Below are 16,198 nucleotides of genomic sequence, written 5' to 3' on the forward strand. Positions count from 1 at the left end.
TCCCCCACTCTAGCCCCTCCCCCCGCTCTAGTCCCGCCCCTCCACTCTAACCCCTTCCCTGCTCTAGCCCCCCGCTCTAGCCCCGCCCCTCTGCTTTAGCCCCCGCCCCCGCTCTAGCCCCGCCCCTCTGCTCTAGCCCCCCCGCCCCTCTGCTCTAGACCCCCTCCCCCAGCTCTAGCCCCGCCCCCGCTCTAACCCCTCCCTTCCGCTCTAGCCCCGCCCCCGGGTCTAGGCCGGGCTGCCATGTTCCTGGGGATGATGTCTCTCAGGGTTTCGTGCTCCCTCTGGAAAACTCTCAGCGCCACCTCAAGGCTTCGCCCAGGCCTGGGCCTCACCGCCGAGCCCGGCTCCCGCCAGGTCCTTCCACAGCTGCATCGACCGTGAGTGTCACTGCCGGTAACAGTCAGTGCGCGCTCAATGTCAGCCGGAGGGTAAAGGAGAGGGAGAGAGAGAGCGAGGAGGGGGGGGGGGGAGGAGAGAGAGCGAGGAGGGGGGGGAAGAGAGAGAGCGAGGAGGGGGGGGGAGGAGGGAGAGCGAGGAGGGGGGGGGAGGAGGGAGAGCGAGGAGGGGGGGGGAGGAGAGAGAGCGAGGAGGGGGGGGAGGAGAGAGAGCGAGGGGGGGGGGAGGAGAGAGAGCGAGGAGGGGGGGGAGGAGAGAGAGCGAGGAGGGGGGGGAGGAGAGAGAGCGAGGAGGGGGGGGAGGAGAGAGAGCGAGGAGGGGGGGGGAGGAGAGAGAGCGAGGAGGGGGGGGGAAGAGAGAGAGCGAGGAGGGGGGGAGGGAGAGAGAGAGCGAGGGGGGGGAAGAGATAGAGCGAGGAGGGGGGGAGGAGAGAGAGCGAGGAGGGGGGGGGAAGAGAGAGAGCGAGGAGGGGGGGGGAAGAGAGAGAGCGAGGAGGGGGGGGAAGAGAGAGAGCGAGGAGGGGGGGGAAGAGAGAGAGCGAGGAGGGGGGGGGAAGAGAGAGAGCGAGGAGGGGGGGGGAAGAGAGAGAGCGAGGAGGGGGGGGAAGAGAGAGAGCGAGGAGGGGGGGGAAGAGAGAGAGCGAGGAGGGGGGGGAAGAGAGAGAGCGAGGAGGGGGGGGAAGAGAGAGAGCGAGGAGGGGGGGGAAGAGAGAGAGCGAGGAGGGGGGGGGAAGAGAGAGAGCGAGGAGGGGGGGGGAAGAGAGAGAGCGAGGAGGGGGGGGAAGAGAGAGAGCGAGGAGGGGGGGGGAAGAGAGAGAGCGAGGAGGGGGGGAAGAGAGAGAGCGAGGAGGGGGGGGAAGAGAGAGAGCGAGGAGGGGGGGGGAAGAGAGAGAGCGAGGAGGGGGGGGGAAGAGAGAGAGCGAGGAGGGGGGGGGAAGAGAGAGAGCGAGGAGGGGGGGGAAGAGAGAGAGCGAGGAGGGGGGGGAAGAGAGAGAGCGAGGAGGGGGGGGAAGAGAGAGAGCGAGGAGGGGGGGGAAGAGAGAGAGCGAGGAGGGGGGGAGGGAGAGAGAGAGCGAGGGGGGGGGAAGAGAGAGAGCGAGGAGGGGGGGGAGGAGAGAGAGCGAGGAGGGGGGGGGAAGAGAGAGAGCGAGGAGGGGGGGGGAAGAGAGAGAGCGAGGAGGGGGGGGAAGAGAGAGAGCGAGGAGGGGGGGGAAGAGAGAGAGCGAGGAGGGGGGGGGAAGAGAGAGAGCGAGGAGGGGGGGGGAAGAGAGAGAGCGAGGAGGGGGGGGAAGAGAGAGAGCGAGGAGGGGGGGGAAGAGAGAGAGCGAGGAGGGGGGGGGAAGAGAGAGAGCGAGGAGGGGGGGGAAGAGAGAGAGCGAGGAGGGGGGGGAAGAGAGAGAGCGAGGAGGGGGGGGAAGAGAGAGAGCGAGGAGGGGGGAGGGAGAGAGAGAGCGAGGAGGGGGGAGGGAGAGAGAGAGCGAGGAGGGGGGAGGGAGAGAGAGCGAGGAGGGGGGGGAAGAGAGAGAGCGAGGAGGGGGGGGAAGAGAGAGAGCGAGGAGGGGGGGAGGGAGAGAGAGAGCGAGGAGGGGGGAGGGAGAGAGAGAGCGAGGAGGGGGGGAAGAGAGAGAGCGAGGGGGGGGAGGGAGAGAGCGAGGAGGGGGGGAGGGAGAGAGCGAGGAGGGGGGGAGGGAGAGAGAGAGCGAGGGGGGGGAAGAGAGAGAGCGAGGAGGGGGGGGAAGAGAGAGAGCGAGGAGGGGGGGAGGGAGAGAGAGAGCGAGGAGGGGGGGAGGGAGAGAGAGAGCGAGGAGGGGGGGAGGGAGAGAGAGAGCGAGGAGGGGGGGAGGGAGAGAGAGAGCGAGGAGGGGGGGAGGGAGAGAGAGAGCGAGGAGGGGGGAGGGAGAGAGAGAGCGAGGGGGGGGGAAGAGAGAGAGCGAGGAGGGGGGGGAAGAGAGAGAGCGAGGAGGGGGGGAGGGAGAGAGAGAGCGAGGGGGGGGGTGGAGAGAGAGCGAGGGGGGGTGGAGAGAGAGCGCGAGGGGGGGTGGAGAGAGAGCGCGAGGGGGGGGAGAGAGAGAGAGCGAGGGGGGGGAGAGAGAGAGAGCGAGGGGGGTAGGGAGAGAGAGCGAGGGGGGTAGGGAGAGAGAGAGAGGGGGGTAGGGAGAGAGAGAGAGGGGGGTAGGGAGAGAGAGAGAGGGGGGTAGGGAGAGAGAGAGAGGGGGGGTAGGGAGAAAGCGAGGGGGGGAGAGAGAGCGAGGGGGGGAGAGAGAGCGAGGAGGGGGGAGAGAGAGCGAGGAGGGGGGAGAGAGAGCGAGGAGGGGGGAGAGAGAGCGAGGAGGGGGGAGAGAGAGCGAGGAGGGGGGAGAGAGAGCGAGGAGGGGGGAGAGAGAGCGAGGAGGGGGGAGAGAGAGAGCGAGGAGGGGGGAGAGAGAGCGAGGAGGGGGGAGAGAGAGCGAGGAGGGGGGAGAGAGAGCGAGGAGGGGGGAGAGAGAGCGAGGGGGGGGGAGAGAGAGCGAGGGGGGAGAGCAGGGGTGGGAGAGAGGGGGGGAGAGAGAGCGAGGGGAGCAAGCGAGAGGGGGAGCAAGCGAGTGGGCGAGCGGGGGAGAGAGAGGGCGAGGGTGGGGAGATCGCAGGGCGGGAAAGCGGGGGGGTAGAGCGAGCGCCGGGGGGGGAGGAGGGGGGAGAGTGCGCGTGGGGGGGGAGTGGGAGGCGGAGAGCGCAGGGTGGGAGGAGAGAAAGTGTGGGTCCAACAAGGGACGGCGCAGTGCTGGACTTAATTCTGGGGAATGAAGCCAGACAGGTGGTTGAGGTGGTGGTGGGCGAGCATTTTAGTGATAGCGACACACAACATGGTACAGTTTAAGTTTGTTATGGACAAAGAAATAGACAAATTGCAAAAATTGTTTTGGTTTGTGGGGGAGCGGATTTTAGTGAAATAAGGCAGGATCTGGCCAAGGTAGAACAGCTACTTGTGGGGAAATCTACAGAGGAACAGTGGGGGGTGTTCAAAAAGGAAATGGGGAGGGTACAGGCTCAACATGTTCCCTCTAGGGTGACAGGAAGGAGTAACAAGCCCAGAGAACCATGGATGACCAGAGATATTCAGGTTACGATGAGAAGGAAAGGAGAGGCTTTTAGCAGGTACAAGGGAAGCAAATCAACAGAGGCATTAGTGGAGTACAAACAGTGCAGGGTGGAGCTTAAGAAACCAATTAGGAGAGCAAAGAGAGGATATGAGAGAGCTCTGGCTGGTAAAAGTAGGGAAAATCCCAAGATATTCTATAAATATATCAATGGGAAGAGGATAACCAGGGAAAGAGTAGGGCCCATTAGGGACCAAGGGGGCAATCTATGGGTGGAGCCAGAGGACATCGGTAGAGAGTTGAACGAATATTTCACATCCGTCTTCACCCAAGAGAATGAGGATGAAGGTATGGAACTCGGGGAGAGAGACTGCGAGGTTCTTGAGCAAATTGATATAGGGAGTGACAAGGTATTGCAGGTGTTGGCAGGCTTAAAAGTAGTCAAATCTCCAGGTCTGGATGGTTTGTGTTCCAGACTGCTGAGGGAGGCAAGGAGGAAATCACAGGGGCTCTGACCCAAATTTTTAATTCGTCTCTGGCCACGGGAGAGGTGCCAGAGGACTGGAGAACAGCTAACATGGTTCCGCTATTTAAGAAGGGTTGTAGAGATAAGCCAGGGAACTACAGGACAGTGAGTCTCACGTCAGTGGTAGGGAAACTATTGGAGAAAGTTCTGAAGGAGAAAATGTATCTCCACTTGGCGAGGCAAGGTTTGATCAGGGATAGTCAGCATGGCTTTGTCAGAGGGAGGTCATGCCTAACAAATTTGATTGAATTTTTTGAGGAGGTGACCAGGTGTGTAGATGAGGGTAGTGCAGTTGATGTAGTTTATATGGATTTCAGCAAAGCCTTTGACAAGGTCCCATATGGGAGACTTTTAAAGAAGGTAAATGCACATGGGATACAGTGTAATTTGATAAGATGGATTCAAAATTGGCTTAGTTGTAGGAGACAGAGGGTGATGACAGAAGGATGCTTTAGTGACTGGAAGCCAGTGTCCAGTGGCGTACCACAGGGATCTGTGCTGGGTCCCCTATTATTTGTCATTTATATAAACGACATAGATGACTATGTGGGGGGTAGGATTAGTAAGTTTGTGGTTGACACAAAGATTGGCTGGGTGGTTAACAGTGAGGTTGAGTGTCTTGGGCTACAGGAAGATATAGACGGGATGGTCAAATGGGCAGATAAGTGGCAGATGGAATTTAACCCTGAAAAGTGTGAGGTGACACACTTTGGAAGGAGTAATTTGACAAGGAAGTATTCAATGAACAGCATGGCACTAGGAGGTTCTGAGGAACAAAGGGACCTTGGCGTGTGTGTCCATAGATCTCTGAAGGCAGAGGGGCATGTTAGTGGGGCGGTGAAAAAGGCATATGGGACACTTGCCATTATCAATCGAGGCATAGATTACAAAAGTAGGGAGGTCATGTTGGAGTTGTATAGAACCTTGGTGAGGCCACAGCTGGAGTACCTTGTGCAGTTCTGGTTGCCACATTATAGGAAGGATGTAATTGCACTGGAGGGGTTGCAAAGGAGATTCACAGGATGTTGCCTGGGATGAAACATTTAAGTTATGAAGAGAGGTTGGATAGACTTGGGTTGTTTTCATTGGAGCAGAGAAGACAGGGGCGACCTGATCGAGGTGTACAAGATTATGAGGGGCATGGACGGGGTGGTTAGGGAGCAGCTGTTCCCCTTAGTTGAAGGGTCAGTCACGAGGGGACATAAGTTCAAGGTGAGGGGCAGGAGGTTTAGGGGGGATGTGATGAAAAACTTTTTTACTCAGAGGGTGGTGACGGTCTGGAATGCGCTGCCTGGGAGGGTGGTGGAGGCGGGTTGCCTCACATCCTTTAAAAAGTACCTGGATAAGCACTTGGCCCATAGCCTTGAATGTAATGACGTGCCAAGTGCTAGTAAATGGGATTAGGTAGGTAGATCAGGTGTTTCTCATTTGTCGGTGCAGACTCGATGGGGAGCACGGTGGCTTGAGCGGGAGGGAAGGGGGCTTGAGCAGGTGGAGGGGGTTTGACGGGTGGAGAGGGTTTGGTAGGGGTTTGATGGGTGGAGGGGGAGAGGAGGGTTTGAGAGAGGGAGAGGGGGGCTTGAGTGGGGGGTGAGGGAGAGGGGTCTTGAGCGGGGGGGAGGGGGGGCTTGAGCGGGGGGAAGGGGAGGGGTAGGGGGTGCTTGAACCGGGGGGAGGGGGGACGATGAGGGCTTGAGCGGGCTGGAGAGGTTGAGCCGTGTTTGAGCGGGGGGAGGGGGAGAGCGGGCTTTGAGCAGGGGGAGGGAGAGAAGTGGGTTTGAGTGGGTGGTGGGGATGGAAAAAGTGGGAGAGTGGGGCTTGAGTGACAGGAGGTGGGAGGAAGAAAGAAGTTTTGGTGACTCTATAAATCACTGCATTAGAATCAGCCAGGGTGGTGTTCCCATTCTGGATAACACTTCAGGAAGAATGTTAAAGCCTTGGAGAAGGTGCCCTAATAATCGATTAAAATGGTGCCAGAAATGAGCAACTTCAGTTGTGTGAAGGAGGGTTTCCTTCTTAGAAAAGGTAAGATTAATGGGAGATTTGAAAGACATGTTCAGAATTGTGGAATGCTTTGATAAGAGTAAATAAGGAGAAACTGTTTGCTGTGGCAGCAGAGTTGGTAACCAGGTGACACAGATTTAAGATAATTAGCAAAAGAGTCAGAGGGAACTTTTTTAATGAAGCAAGTTGTTGTGGAGGCTGATTTATCCTTAATTTTCAATGGGGATTGGATAATACTTTGCATAATACATTTTGGGGTACTATGGGGCAAGAGTAGGAATAATTGGATAGCTCTTCAAAGAGTTGACATAGGCACAATGGGCTGAATGGCCTCCTCTGCTATAAGATCGAGTGTCAAAATGTAGCCATATCCACACTTTCCTCTTACAGCCTCCGTTGGGCTCTCAGATGACCAAAAAGAATTCCAGAAAGTGGCCTTCAGTTTTGCTTTGAATGAAATGGCTCCACACATGGCAGAGTGGGATCAGAAGGTAAAGTGACATGCTAATTGCACTAACCATAGCCACTTGCAATAGTTGGGAATTAGAATACTGCAGAAGAACTGATAAATCAAGTCTCCAGCTTGATTTATCTTTACGTATCCACCAGTCTTGCAAATTGATAATTTTTACTAACCAGTTGACCATTAAGATAATTTGGGGTCCTACTGCCAGGCTGCAGCAATACTGCTAAATGATCCCACAGCTGTGGAATCAGATCAGAAACTTTGCTATATCCAGTTGCCATATCTGACAATTAATCAACTAATGACATCGCTGTTGAAACCCAGCATATGATTGAAGACTGAAGAGTATTTTTTCTTTACTCTTTCATGGGATGTGGGCGTCACTGGCAAAGCCAGCATTTGTTGCCCATCCCTAATTTCCCTTGAACTGAGTGCCTGGCTGGGCCACTTCAGAGTGTAGTTAAGAGTCAACCACATTCCTATGGATCTGAAGTCACAAACAGGCCAAGCCAGAGTAGGTAAGGTTGGCAGATTTACTTCCCTAAAGGACAGTAGTGAAGTAGATGGGTTTTTACAATGATCGATGATAGTTTCATGGTCACCGTTACTGAAACTCACTCTCAATTCCAGATTTTATTAATTGAATTCAGCTGTGATGGTGGGATTTGAACCTGTCTCCCAGAGAATTAGCCCAGGTCTCTGGATTACAACTCCAGTGACACTACTGTTGCAATGGTGTTGGTTACAGAACATGCTTGGTAAAGAAGTCTTTATATAGTCTTTATGTTAAGAGCAAGTCTTTATTAGCTACTTGTAACAATATACATGCATACATACAGTAAAGGGTGCAAGCAAGGAGCTATCTCCACGTTTATGTCTTAACATGTCTCTGTTCATCACCACAATTACCCTAGGTCTGAGTCATGTACCTTCTTACATTATTGTGTGGGCAGTACTGTATTCTGAGTACAGTATTAATCACATTAACCCTGTATGCGCCAGACCCTTATACTAGCCCCCCCCCCCCCCCCCCCCCCAAGTCTTTATCTCATGGATATGGAGTAACACTATTTACGTCATGTCTTATGTTGTTATTAGTCTTATGCATTTGCCTTGTTATTGTCTTAATGCTATTCCAACATTATTGCTATTATTGTTTTGGCATTATTACGACATTCTCACTATCCCATTTCCCCCTTCAAGTTCTTGAAGTTATAGGTTCAGGCGGTCTGAAGGCTTTATAACCCTTCCACATCTCGTTTACCATTCTGTCAGAGGAGCGGTGAACTCTGTTGGTTCTGGTTCTTGCTGTTGGTTTAGAGGTTGGACTTGCATTTGAGTATTCTTTCATTCTTCTCTTTCATTGCTTCATGTTGAACCAGGCCTGGTGGGTTCATCTATTGCGTTGATCCATGGTTGCTGATATGCTTGTTTCTTGTGAGGTGGATGAACATGACATTCATTTCCTTGGCGCAGCTTTCTCTTCTTTCTCCGTGTGGGCCGTCTCAAAGCTCTTTGAGGCTGAGGAAGAGTGTTCCTGTAGTGAGAAGAAGGTATGCTCACCTCTGCATTTTGTTGTCGATGGTACCAGGTTCCAGCAACCCTTGTGGTTCTGACATACTAGCTGCATTGTTTGCACAGTGGATGCTGTATCATCGTTGTAGTTGGAGTTAGAAGTTTCTCAGACTGCTGCTCATTCTCTGGTACTGGTGGCGTCATGGTAATCTTGTGGGCGATAGGTGGTCTGACTATTGGGGACTTTCCAGGACCTGGAATGATGATGGACAAATCTGCCCTGGGAAGAGAGATTGTAGGTGAAATCTGAGTCTGAATACGCTTTAGTGTTTTCTGGCTGGCTAGCCACAGTGGTAGTCTTGACACACTCCACTGACTGAAGGAGATCCAGGGCTACACAGGCATCATTTTTCAGGAGAGAGAGAGGCTGGTTATGGATGACGTACAAACAGCTGTTTGTTGCCATACCTTGGTGGTTCCAGGCATTTCTCACGACCTTAATGATGCTTGAAGTTCATTGAATTTTAATTGAATGTCTGTCTTTGCTGAATTTGTTTGGACAAGTTGTCATTCTGTAGTATTGAATACTGAACTTGAGTATTGCCGAAAAATAATACATTTTTGCGAAGCTTTTCGTCTAGCACTCATCGGGACAATTCACAGGAATACAATGCAAGGGAAAACAACAAATTTATACCGTATGAGAAGAGATTGTCAGTCGGCCTTGCAGTGTGCTGCATTTGCATGTACTGGGAGCTACAGATATTAATACACAGAGCCATGTTCGTTATGGACAGAGCATGTACAGACATTGTGTCTGTTTCAGTTAAACAAAATGAGAGCCATTCGCTGGTTCTTTCCTCAAGGCAATGCCTTGACCAATCAGACTCAAGTTGCCTGGTTTAAATTTCAAACAATGCTTGGCAGTTAGCTGTCAATCACCATCAACTGGTGCATTCTCCATGGCAATGCGGAGTCCACTTGGCAGTCAGTCAGCAGAATTCTCATACATAAATTTGTTGTTTTCCCTTACATTGTATTCTTGCGAAATGTCCTGATTTTTTAAAATTCATTCGTGGGATGTGGGCGTCGCTGGCTAGGCCAGCATTTATTGCCCATCCCTAACTGCCCTTGCTCAGAGGGCATTTAAGAGTCAACCACATTGCTGTGGAGTTACATGTAGGCCAGACTAGGTAAGGACAGCAGATTTCCTTCCCTAAAGGACATTAGTGATGGGTTTTTATGGCAATCGGCAATGGTTTCATGGTCATCATCAGACTTTTAGTTCCAGATTTTTATTGAATTCAAATTCCACCATCTGCCGTGGTGGGATTTGAACCCAGGTCCCCAGCACATTACCCTGGGTCTCTGGATTACTAGTCCAGCGACAATACCACCACGCCATTGCCTCCCCAAGTGCAAGACGAGAAGTTTCAATAAAATGTCTCTCTTTTTCAGCAATACTTTGTACCAGTTCATTATTTAAGTGTTTCAAGTCCTCTTTCAAGTGTTGCACTTCCATGTTAGTAGCATCAGTTCTTTGGTACTTGAAAGTTGATTCTCTACACTGCTCAGTCCTTCCTCGGCTGAGTATAATTCCTCTTAACTTTCAAGCTCGTTTTCTGTAATTGCACTTCTGCCAATTGCTTTTGAAACATCTTATGCTCTATCGTGAGAACTTCTACCTTTGCTTGCCATTGTTCTTGATTTTCGTCTCTTCATATATCTCTTTGAAAATGTAATGGTCTTCCAAGGTTTTTCCAACTGTTTCCTTCAGTGCTGCAGCCTCTTTCCTGTATCTATTGGCTTCCTCCTGGAATATTGAACATTCCTGAGTCTTCTCTGAAAACTGATTCTTTTCTTTCAGAGTGGCATTAAATGCATTTTGTTTAACTTCATAATATTCTAGAGGAACTAACTCTGACCTGAGGAATTCTTGTAGCATGTGAAGGTCCTTTCATTGCAGGTTTTTCATTGCAAAGGCCAATTACTTCAACTTGAGTTTTCTTGTAATTTACCAGAGTAGCATTGTGTTTGTCCTACCATTCTGCAGCTCAAGGTAATCTTTATTGCGTCATGTTGCTGAAGGTTATGTACTGTTTGAATTTGACCTTGAAGGATAATTCGTTTTTTCAACTGTTTATTTTCCTGTTCAATTCTTGTCTTCTCACTGTGTTTCAACGTATTGCTTTGTCACTACTGATAGCTCCAACACAGTTTTTCCTGAAGTAGTCTTCAATGACTTTTTTTAGTCCCTTGTGTGTTTCCAGAAGCACGTATTGGTCCCTCAGTCTTTCAAGGCAATGACTTCTTTTGAGTGCATTCCTTGTCTGCTGTCATGCCTGGCTGTACTTCAGGTCTAATTAGTTTTACTAATTCAGCTTTGATACAAACATTCTCTGTACTTCTGCTTTCTCTTGCTCTGCTTGCCACAGGGCTTTTCCCTTGTTCACTCCTAGCTGCTGGTACAGTTCTAGAAACATACCTGAGTCATTGAGAAGGAATTCATTTGGGACTTCTACCTTGGACTTCCGATAAAGATACATGACTGGGGGTTCCGGAGAGCCCTGTGCTCCGCTGGCACCCTCATGTGGTTTGTTCGGGTGCTATCTTTTGCTGAGGATTTTCTATGCCCTTTTTAAGCCCTGAACTCTTCTCAGCTTGAAGATTAAAATATGACAGTGTAGTGGTATTGTCGCTGCACTAGTAATCTAGAGACCCAGAGTGATGCTCTGGGGAGCCAGGTTCGAATCCAGCCACAGCAGATGGTGGAATTTGAATTCAATAAAAAAATCTGGAATTAAAAGTCTAATGATGACCATGATTGTTGTAAAAACCCATCTGGTTCACTAAATGTCCTTTTAGGGAAGGAAATCTGGCCTACATATGACTCCAGACCCACAGTAATGTAGTTGACTCTTAACTGCCCTCTGAAATGGACTAGCAAGCCACTGGGTTGTATCAAACCGCTACAAAGCCTCAAAAAAGGAATGAAACTGGACAGACCACCCGGCATCGACCTAGGCACCGGAAGCGACAATGGCAATCGCAGCCTTGTTGACCCTGCAAAGACCTCCTTACTAACATCTGGGAGCGAGTGCCAAAATTGGGAGAGCTATCTCTCAGACTAGTCAAGCAACAGCCTGACATAGTCATCCTCACGGAATCATACCTTATAGATAATGTCCCAGGCACCACCATCATCATCCCTGGGTATGTCCTATCCCACTAACAGGACAGGCCCAGCAGAGCAGGCGGCACAGTGGCATACAGTCGGAAAAGAGTTGCTCTAGGAGTCCTCAACATCGACTCATGAAGTCTCATGCCATCAGGTCAAACATGGGCAAGAAAACCTCCTGCTGATTACCACGTACCACTCTCCCTAAGCTGATGAATCAATACTCCTCCATGTTGAACATCACTTGGAGGAAGCACTGAGGGTGTTAAGGGCACAGAATGTACTCTGGGTGGGGACTTCAATGTCCATCACCAAGAGTGGCTTAGTAGCACCACTGCTGACCGAGTCCTGAAGGATACAGCTGCTACACTGGGTCTGCGGCAGGTGGTGAGGGAACCAACAAGAGGGGAAAACATACATAACCTCATCTTCACCAAACTGCCTGCCGCAGACGCATCTGCCCACGATGGTATCGGTAGGAGTGACCACCGCACAGTCCTTGTGGAGATGAAGTCCCACCTTCACATTGAGGATATCCCCCATCGTATTGTGTGGCACTACCACCTTGCTAAATGGGATAGTTATTCGAACAGATCTAGCAGCTCAAGACTAGGCAACCACGAGGCGCTGTGGGCCATCAGCAGCAGAATTATACTCAAACGCAATATGTAACCTCATGGCCCGGCACATTCCCCACTCTACCATTACCATCAAGCCAGGGGATCAACCCTGGTTCACTGAAGAGTGCAGGAGGACATGCCAGGAGCAGCACCAGGCATTCCTAAAAATGAGATGTCAACTTGGTGAAGCTATAACTCAGGACTACTTGTGTGCCAAACAGCATAAGCAGCAAGTGATAGACAGAGCTAAGCGACCCCACAACCAACAGATCAACCTAAGCTCTGCAGTTCTGCTGCATCCTGTCGTGAATGGTGGTGGGCAATTAAACAACGCACTGGAGGAGGAGGCCCCATGAATATCCCCATCCTCAATGATGGGAGAGCCCAGCACATTGGGGCAAAAGATGAGACTGAAGAATTTGCTAGAACCTTCAGCCATAAGTGCCGAGTGGATGACCCATCTCGGCCTCCACCGGAGGTCCCCAGTGTCACAGATGTCAGTCTTCAGCCAATTCAATTCACTCCATGTGATATAAAGAAACAGCTGAAGGCACTGGATAATGCAAAGGCTGTGGGCCCTGACTATATTCTGGCAATAGCACTGAAGATTTGTGCTCCAGAACTTGCCGTGCCCCTTGCCAAGCTGTTCCAGTACAGATACAACACTGGCATCTACCCAGCTACGTGGAAAATTGCCCAGGTATGTCTTATACACACAAAGCAGGACAAATCCAACCTGTCCAATTACTGCCCCATCAGTCTACTCGCGATCACCAGTAAAGTGATTCAAGCGGCACTTGCTTAGTAATCATCTGCTCACTGACGCCCAGTTTGGGTTCCGCCAGGGCCACTCAGCTCCTGACCTCATTACAGCCTTGGTTCAAACATGGACAGAAGAGCTGGACGCTCGAGGTGAGGTGAGAGTGGCTGCCCTTGACATCAAGACAGCATTTGACCGAGTGTGGCATCAAGGAGCCCTAGCAAAACTGGAGCCAATGGGAATCAGGGGGAAAACTCTCCACTGGTTGGAGTCACACCTAGCACAAAGGAAGATGGTTGTGGTTGTTGGAGGTCAGTCATCTGAGCTCCAGGACATAACTGCAGGAGTTTCTCAGGGTAGTGTCCTTGGCCCAACCATCTTCAGTTGCTTCATCAATGACCTTCCTTCCATCATAAGGTCAGAAGTGGGGATGTTCACTGATGATTGCACAACGTTCAGCACCATTCGCGACTCCTAAGATACTGAAGCAGCCCATGTCCAAATGCAGCAAGACCTGGACAATATCCAGGCTTGGGCTGACAAGTGGCATTTAACATTCGCACCACACAAGTGCCAAGCAATGACCATCTTCAACAGGAGAGAATCTACCATCACTGAATCTGCCACTATCAGCATCCTGGGAGTTACCATTGACCAGAAACTGAACTGGACTAGCCATATAAATACTGTGGCTACAAGAGCAGGTCGGATGCTAGGAATCTTGTGATGAGTAACTCACCTTCTGACTCCCCAAAGCCTGTCCACCATCTACAAGGCACAAGTCAGGAGTGTGATGGAATCCTCTCCACTTGCCTGAACAAGTGTAGCTCAACAACACTCGAAGCTTGACACCATCCAGGACAAAGCAGTCTGATTGATTGGCACCACATCCACAAACATTCACTCCCCCCACCACTGATGCACAGTAGCAGCAGTGTGTACCATCGACAAGGTGCACTGCAGGAATTCACCAAGGCTCCTTCGACTGTACCTTCCAAACCCATGACCATTATCACCTAGAAGGACAAGGGCAGCAGATACATGGGAACACCACCACCTGGAGGTTCCCCTCAAAGCCACTCACCATCCTGACTTGGAAACGTATCGCCATTCCTTCACTGTCGGAACCTCCTGGAACTCTCTTCCTAACAGCACTGTGGGTGTACATACATCACATAGACTGCAGCGGTTGAAGAAGGCAGCTCAATACCACCTTCTCAAGGGTAATTAGGGATGGACAATGAATGCTGGCCCAGCCAGCGAAGCCCACGTCCCGTGAATGAATTTTTAAAAAATTATCAAAGGCTTTTAATAGTTCCTAGAGGCTGGTTGCAGATTCATTAATGCCTTGCACCTGGACAACATGATTCGCAAGATCACCAAGCCGATATTAGAAAAAGCAGTAATCTGGTCTTCCTCCGATTTTTTTTTTTTACTGAGACCTGGTATACTGAAGTAATGTGAAAAGTCACTTCTCAAGGATGCCAGATGTCCTATTGGATTTGATCCTTGGGTTGGTCTAAGTAGAGCTGGAAGCGTGGAATTGTTATGTTGAAGATGTTTAAAATATGGGTACAGGTTTTCAAGATGACATTGCTGTTGACTGCAGTATAAAGGATTTCCTGCACTTGTCGATTTTGGCGAGCTCTGCAAAATAGTGGTGTCAAGCTTCTGGAAGAAAAATTTTTAACAAATGGCCTTATTTGCAGTTGCAAGTAGTGAGGTATCCACATTCAATGCAGGCTTGCTGTTTTACAAATCGGACGGCCGTGACATTCCTGAGAGGCTGAATAACTTAGTTTCTTTCCAAACTCTGAGGTCACACGTCGAGGCACAGAGTCGGGGATCGGGTTTAGCGACAGATTTTGTTCAAATGGCATTTTTGACTCTGGATTAGTAAAAGGGTTCGCAGGACAAGCTTTAGCTCACCCTTGCAGGACCCTGCGTGCTGAAACTGGACTTTCAAGGGAGACTGTATAGCATCTTCTGCAGTAAAAATCTCTGCCTTCAGCTTCCAGGCTCTCTCCTCTGGAGCTTTACCTGGCAATTTTTCTCAGCAGCTTCAGTTGGGAGCTCCTTTCATGTCAGAATTTCCATTGAAAGTTTTCTTTTTCATAGCCTTTCAGCATGAGGTTGAGCGTTTTTGATCCCACCGATGCCATCATGTTGGGAAGGTGTTGGTTACAGTTCGTATCTGTTAAAGAAGTCTTTGTAGTCCTCTGTTAACAGCAAGTCTTTCATCAACTACTTGTAGGCAAGGACCTTTCTCCGTGCCTAGGTCTTAACATTTCTCTGTTTAACACCACATTGTCTCTAGGTCTGGGTCATGTTCCGTCTTACATCGCCATGTGGGTGCTACTGTACTCAGTCCAACATTAAGTCTGTATGTGCCAGTCCCTTATAGTACAATTAACACTACGCCACCGCCTCCCCTTGTTCAGTTATCTTCAGCCAGAAGTGCCGAGTGGATGATCTTTCTAAGCTCTTCCCCATTTATAGATACCAGTCTTTAGCCCATTCGATTCACTCTGCATAGTACCAAGAAACATGGCCTATTCACTGCTGCAAATTCTAATCCACCCATCTGATCCACTGCAGCATTTATGCTTCAAATAAGTCTCCTCCCTCTCTACTTCATCCAACCCCTATCAGCATGTCCCCTACCCCTTATCTAGCTTCCCCTTAAATGGATCTATGAAATTCACCTTAACTAATCCTGTGGTAGCAAATTCCATATTTCACTCTGAATAAAGAAGTTTTTCCTGAATTTCCAATTGCATTTAATAGTGACCAGCTTATGTTCATAGCCCCAAGCTTTGTTCTTGCCCACAGTGGAACCATTTTCTCTACCTATCAAAACCTTTCATAATCTCGAAGCACAATCCTGCCCTTGTTGGAATTCATTTGCCATTTACATGCCCGTTCTTCCTACCTTTCACCAGCCTGAGTTAATACCTTAAAGCCCTACCCTCTGATTTCTATTTTGTAGTCAGCTTCTTATCCATCCTGCTACTTGCCCAATTCTATTTGCTCTGACCTTAGTCATGAGCCTATCAAAGGGTCTTTTGAAAATCTAAGTATATCGCATCATCTGAATTGTCCATTACAATCCCTTTAGATTGGAAAATTGCAAATGTAACCACCTTAAGAAAGATGTGAGGGAGAATCCAGAAAACTGTAGACCCGTTAATCCATCACCTTCTGTGGGGAGGTTATTGGAATCTGCAAATAAGCACAAAGTGACTGAGTATTTAGAGAAGTTTGAGCTAATTACCGAGTCAAGATAGATTTTTAAAAGGTTGGTCATTTCTAGCAAACCCAATTTACTTTTTCAAGGAAGCAACTGAACTTGAAAAGTAGCAGATAATGTTCCATGTAAGAGACTATGTAAAATTAAGCTGAATGAATTAAACACGAACAATCCCCTAACCAGATAATTTAAATGGCAGAAGATGGAAGGAAGTGACTGGTGTTGACCCCAAGTATCTATATTATGTGTAAACTAGTCACTATTTATTAATAACTTGGATAATCAGGGTGTTAAAGATCTGCAGGGCTATGCAGGTTTAGCAGGGGCTAATTAGATAACCCAGAGAGCTAGCATAGGCACAGTGGACTGAATAGCTTCCATCTTGCATCATTCTTTAATTGCTC

General features: G+C 49.9%; 1 protein-coding gene across 1 annotated transcript in view; it reads left to right on the forward strand.

The window, feature by feature from the left end:
- Nucleotides 1–243: 243 nt before the first annotated feature.
- Nucleotides 244–16,198, forward strand: part of LOC144668538 (isobutyryl-CoA dehydrogenase, mitochondrial-like) — a 70,506-nt gene continuing 54,551 nt past the window's right edge. Inside the window, 3 exon segments of the mRNA XM_078530675.1 lie at nt 244–309; nt 311–380; nt 6,396–6,496. Of these exon segments, the coding sequence (XP_078386801.1) occupies nt 244–309; nt 311–380; nt 6,396–6,496 (237 nt within the window).

This window comes from Cetorhinus maximus, chromosome 2 (assembly GCF_964194155.1).
Source record: "Cetorhinus maximus chromosome 2, sCetMax3.hap1.1, whole genome shotgun sequence".
In the NCBI taxonomy this organism is placed as follows: Eukaryota; Metazoa; Chordata; class Chondrichthyes; order Lamniformes; family Cetorhinidae; genus Cetorhinus; species Cetorhinus maximus.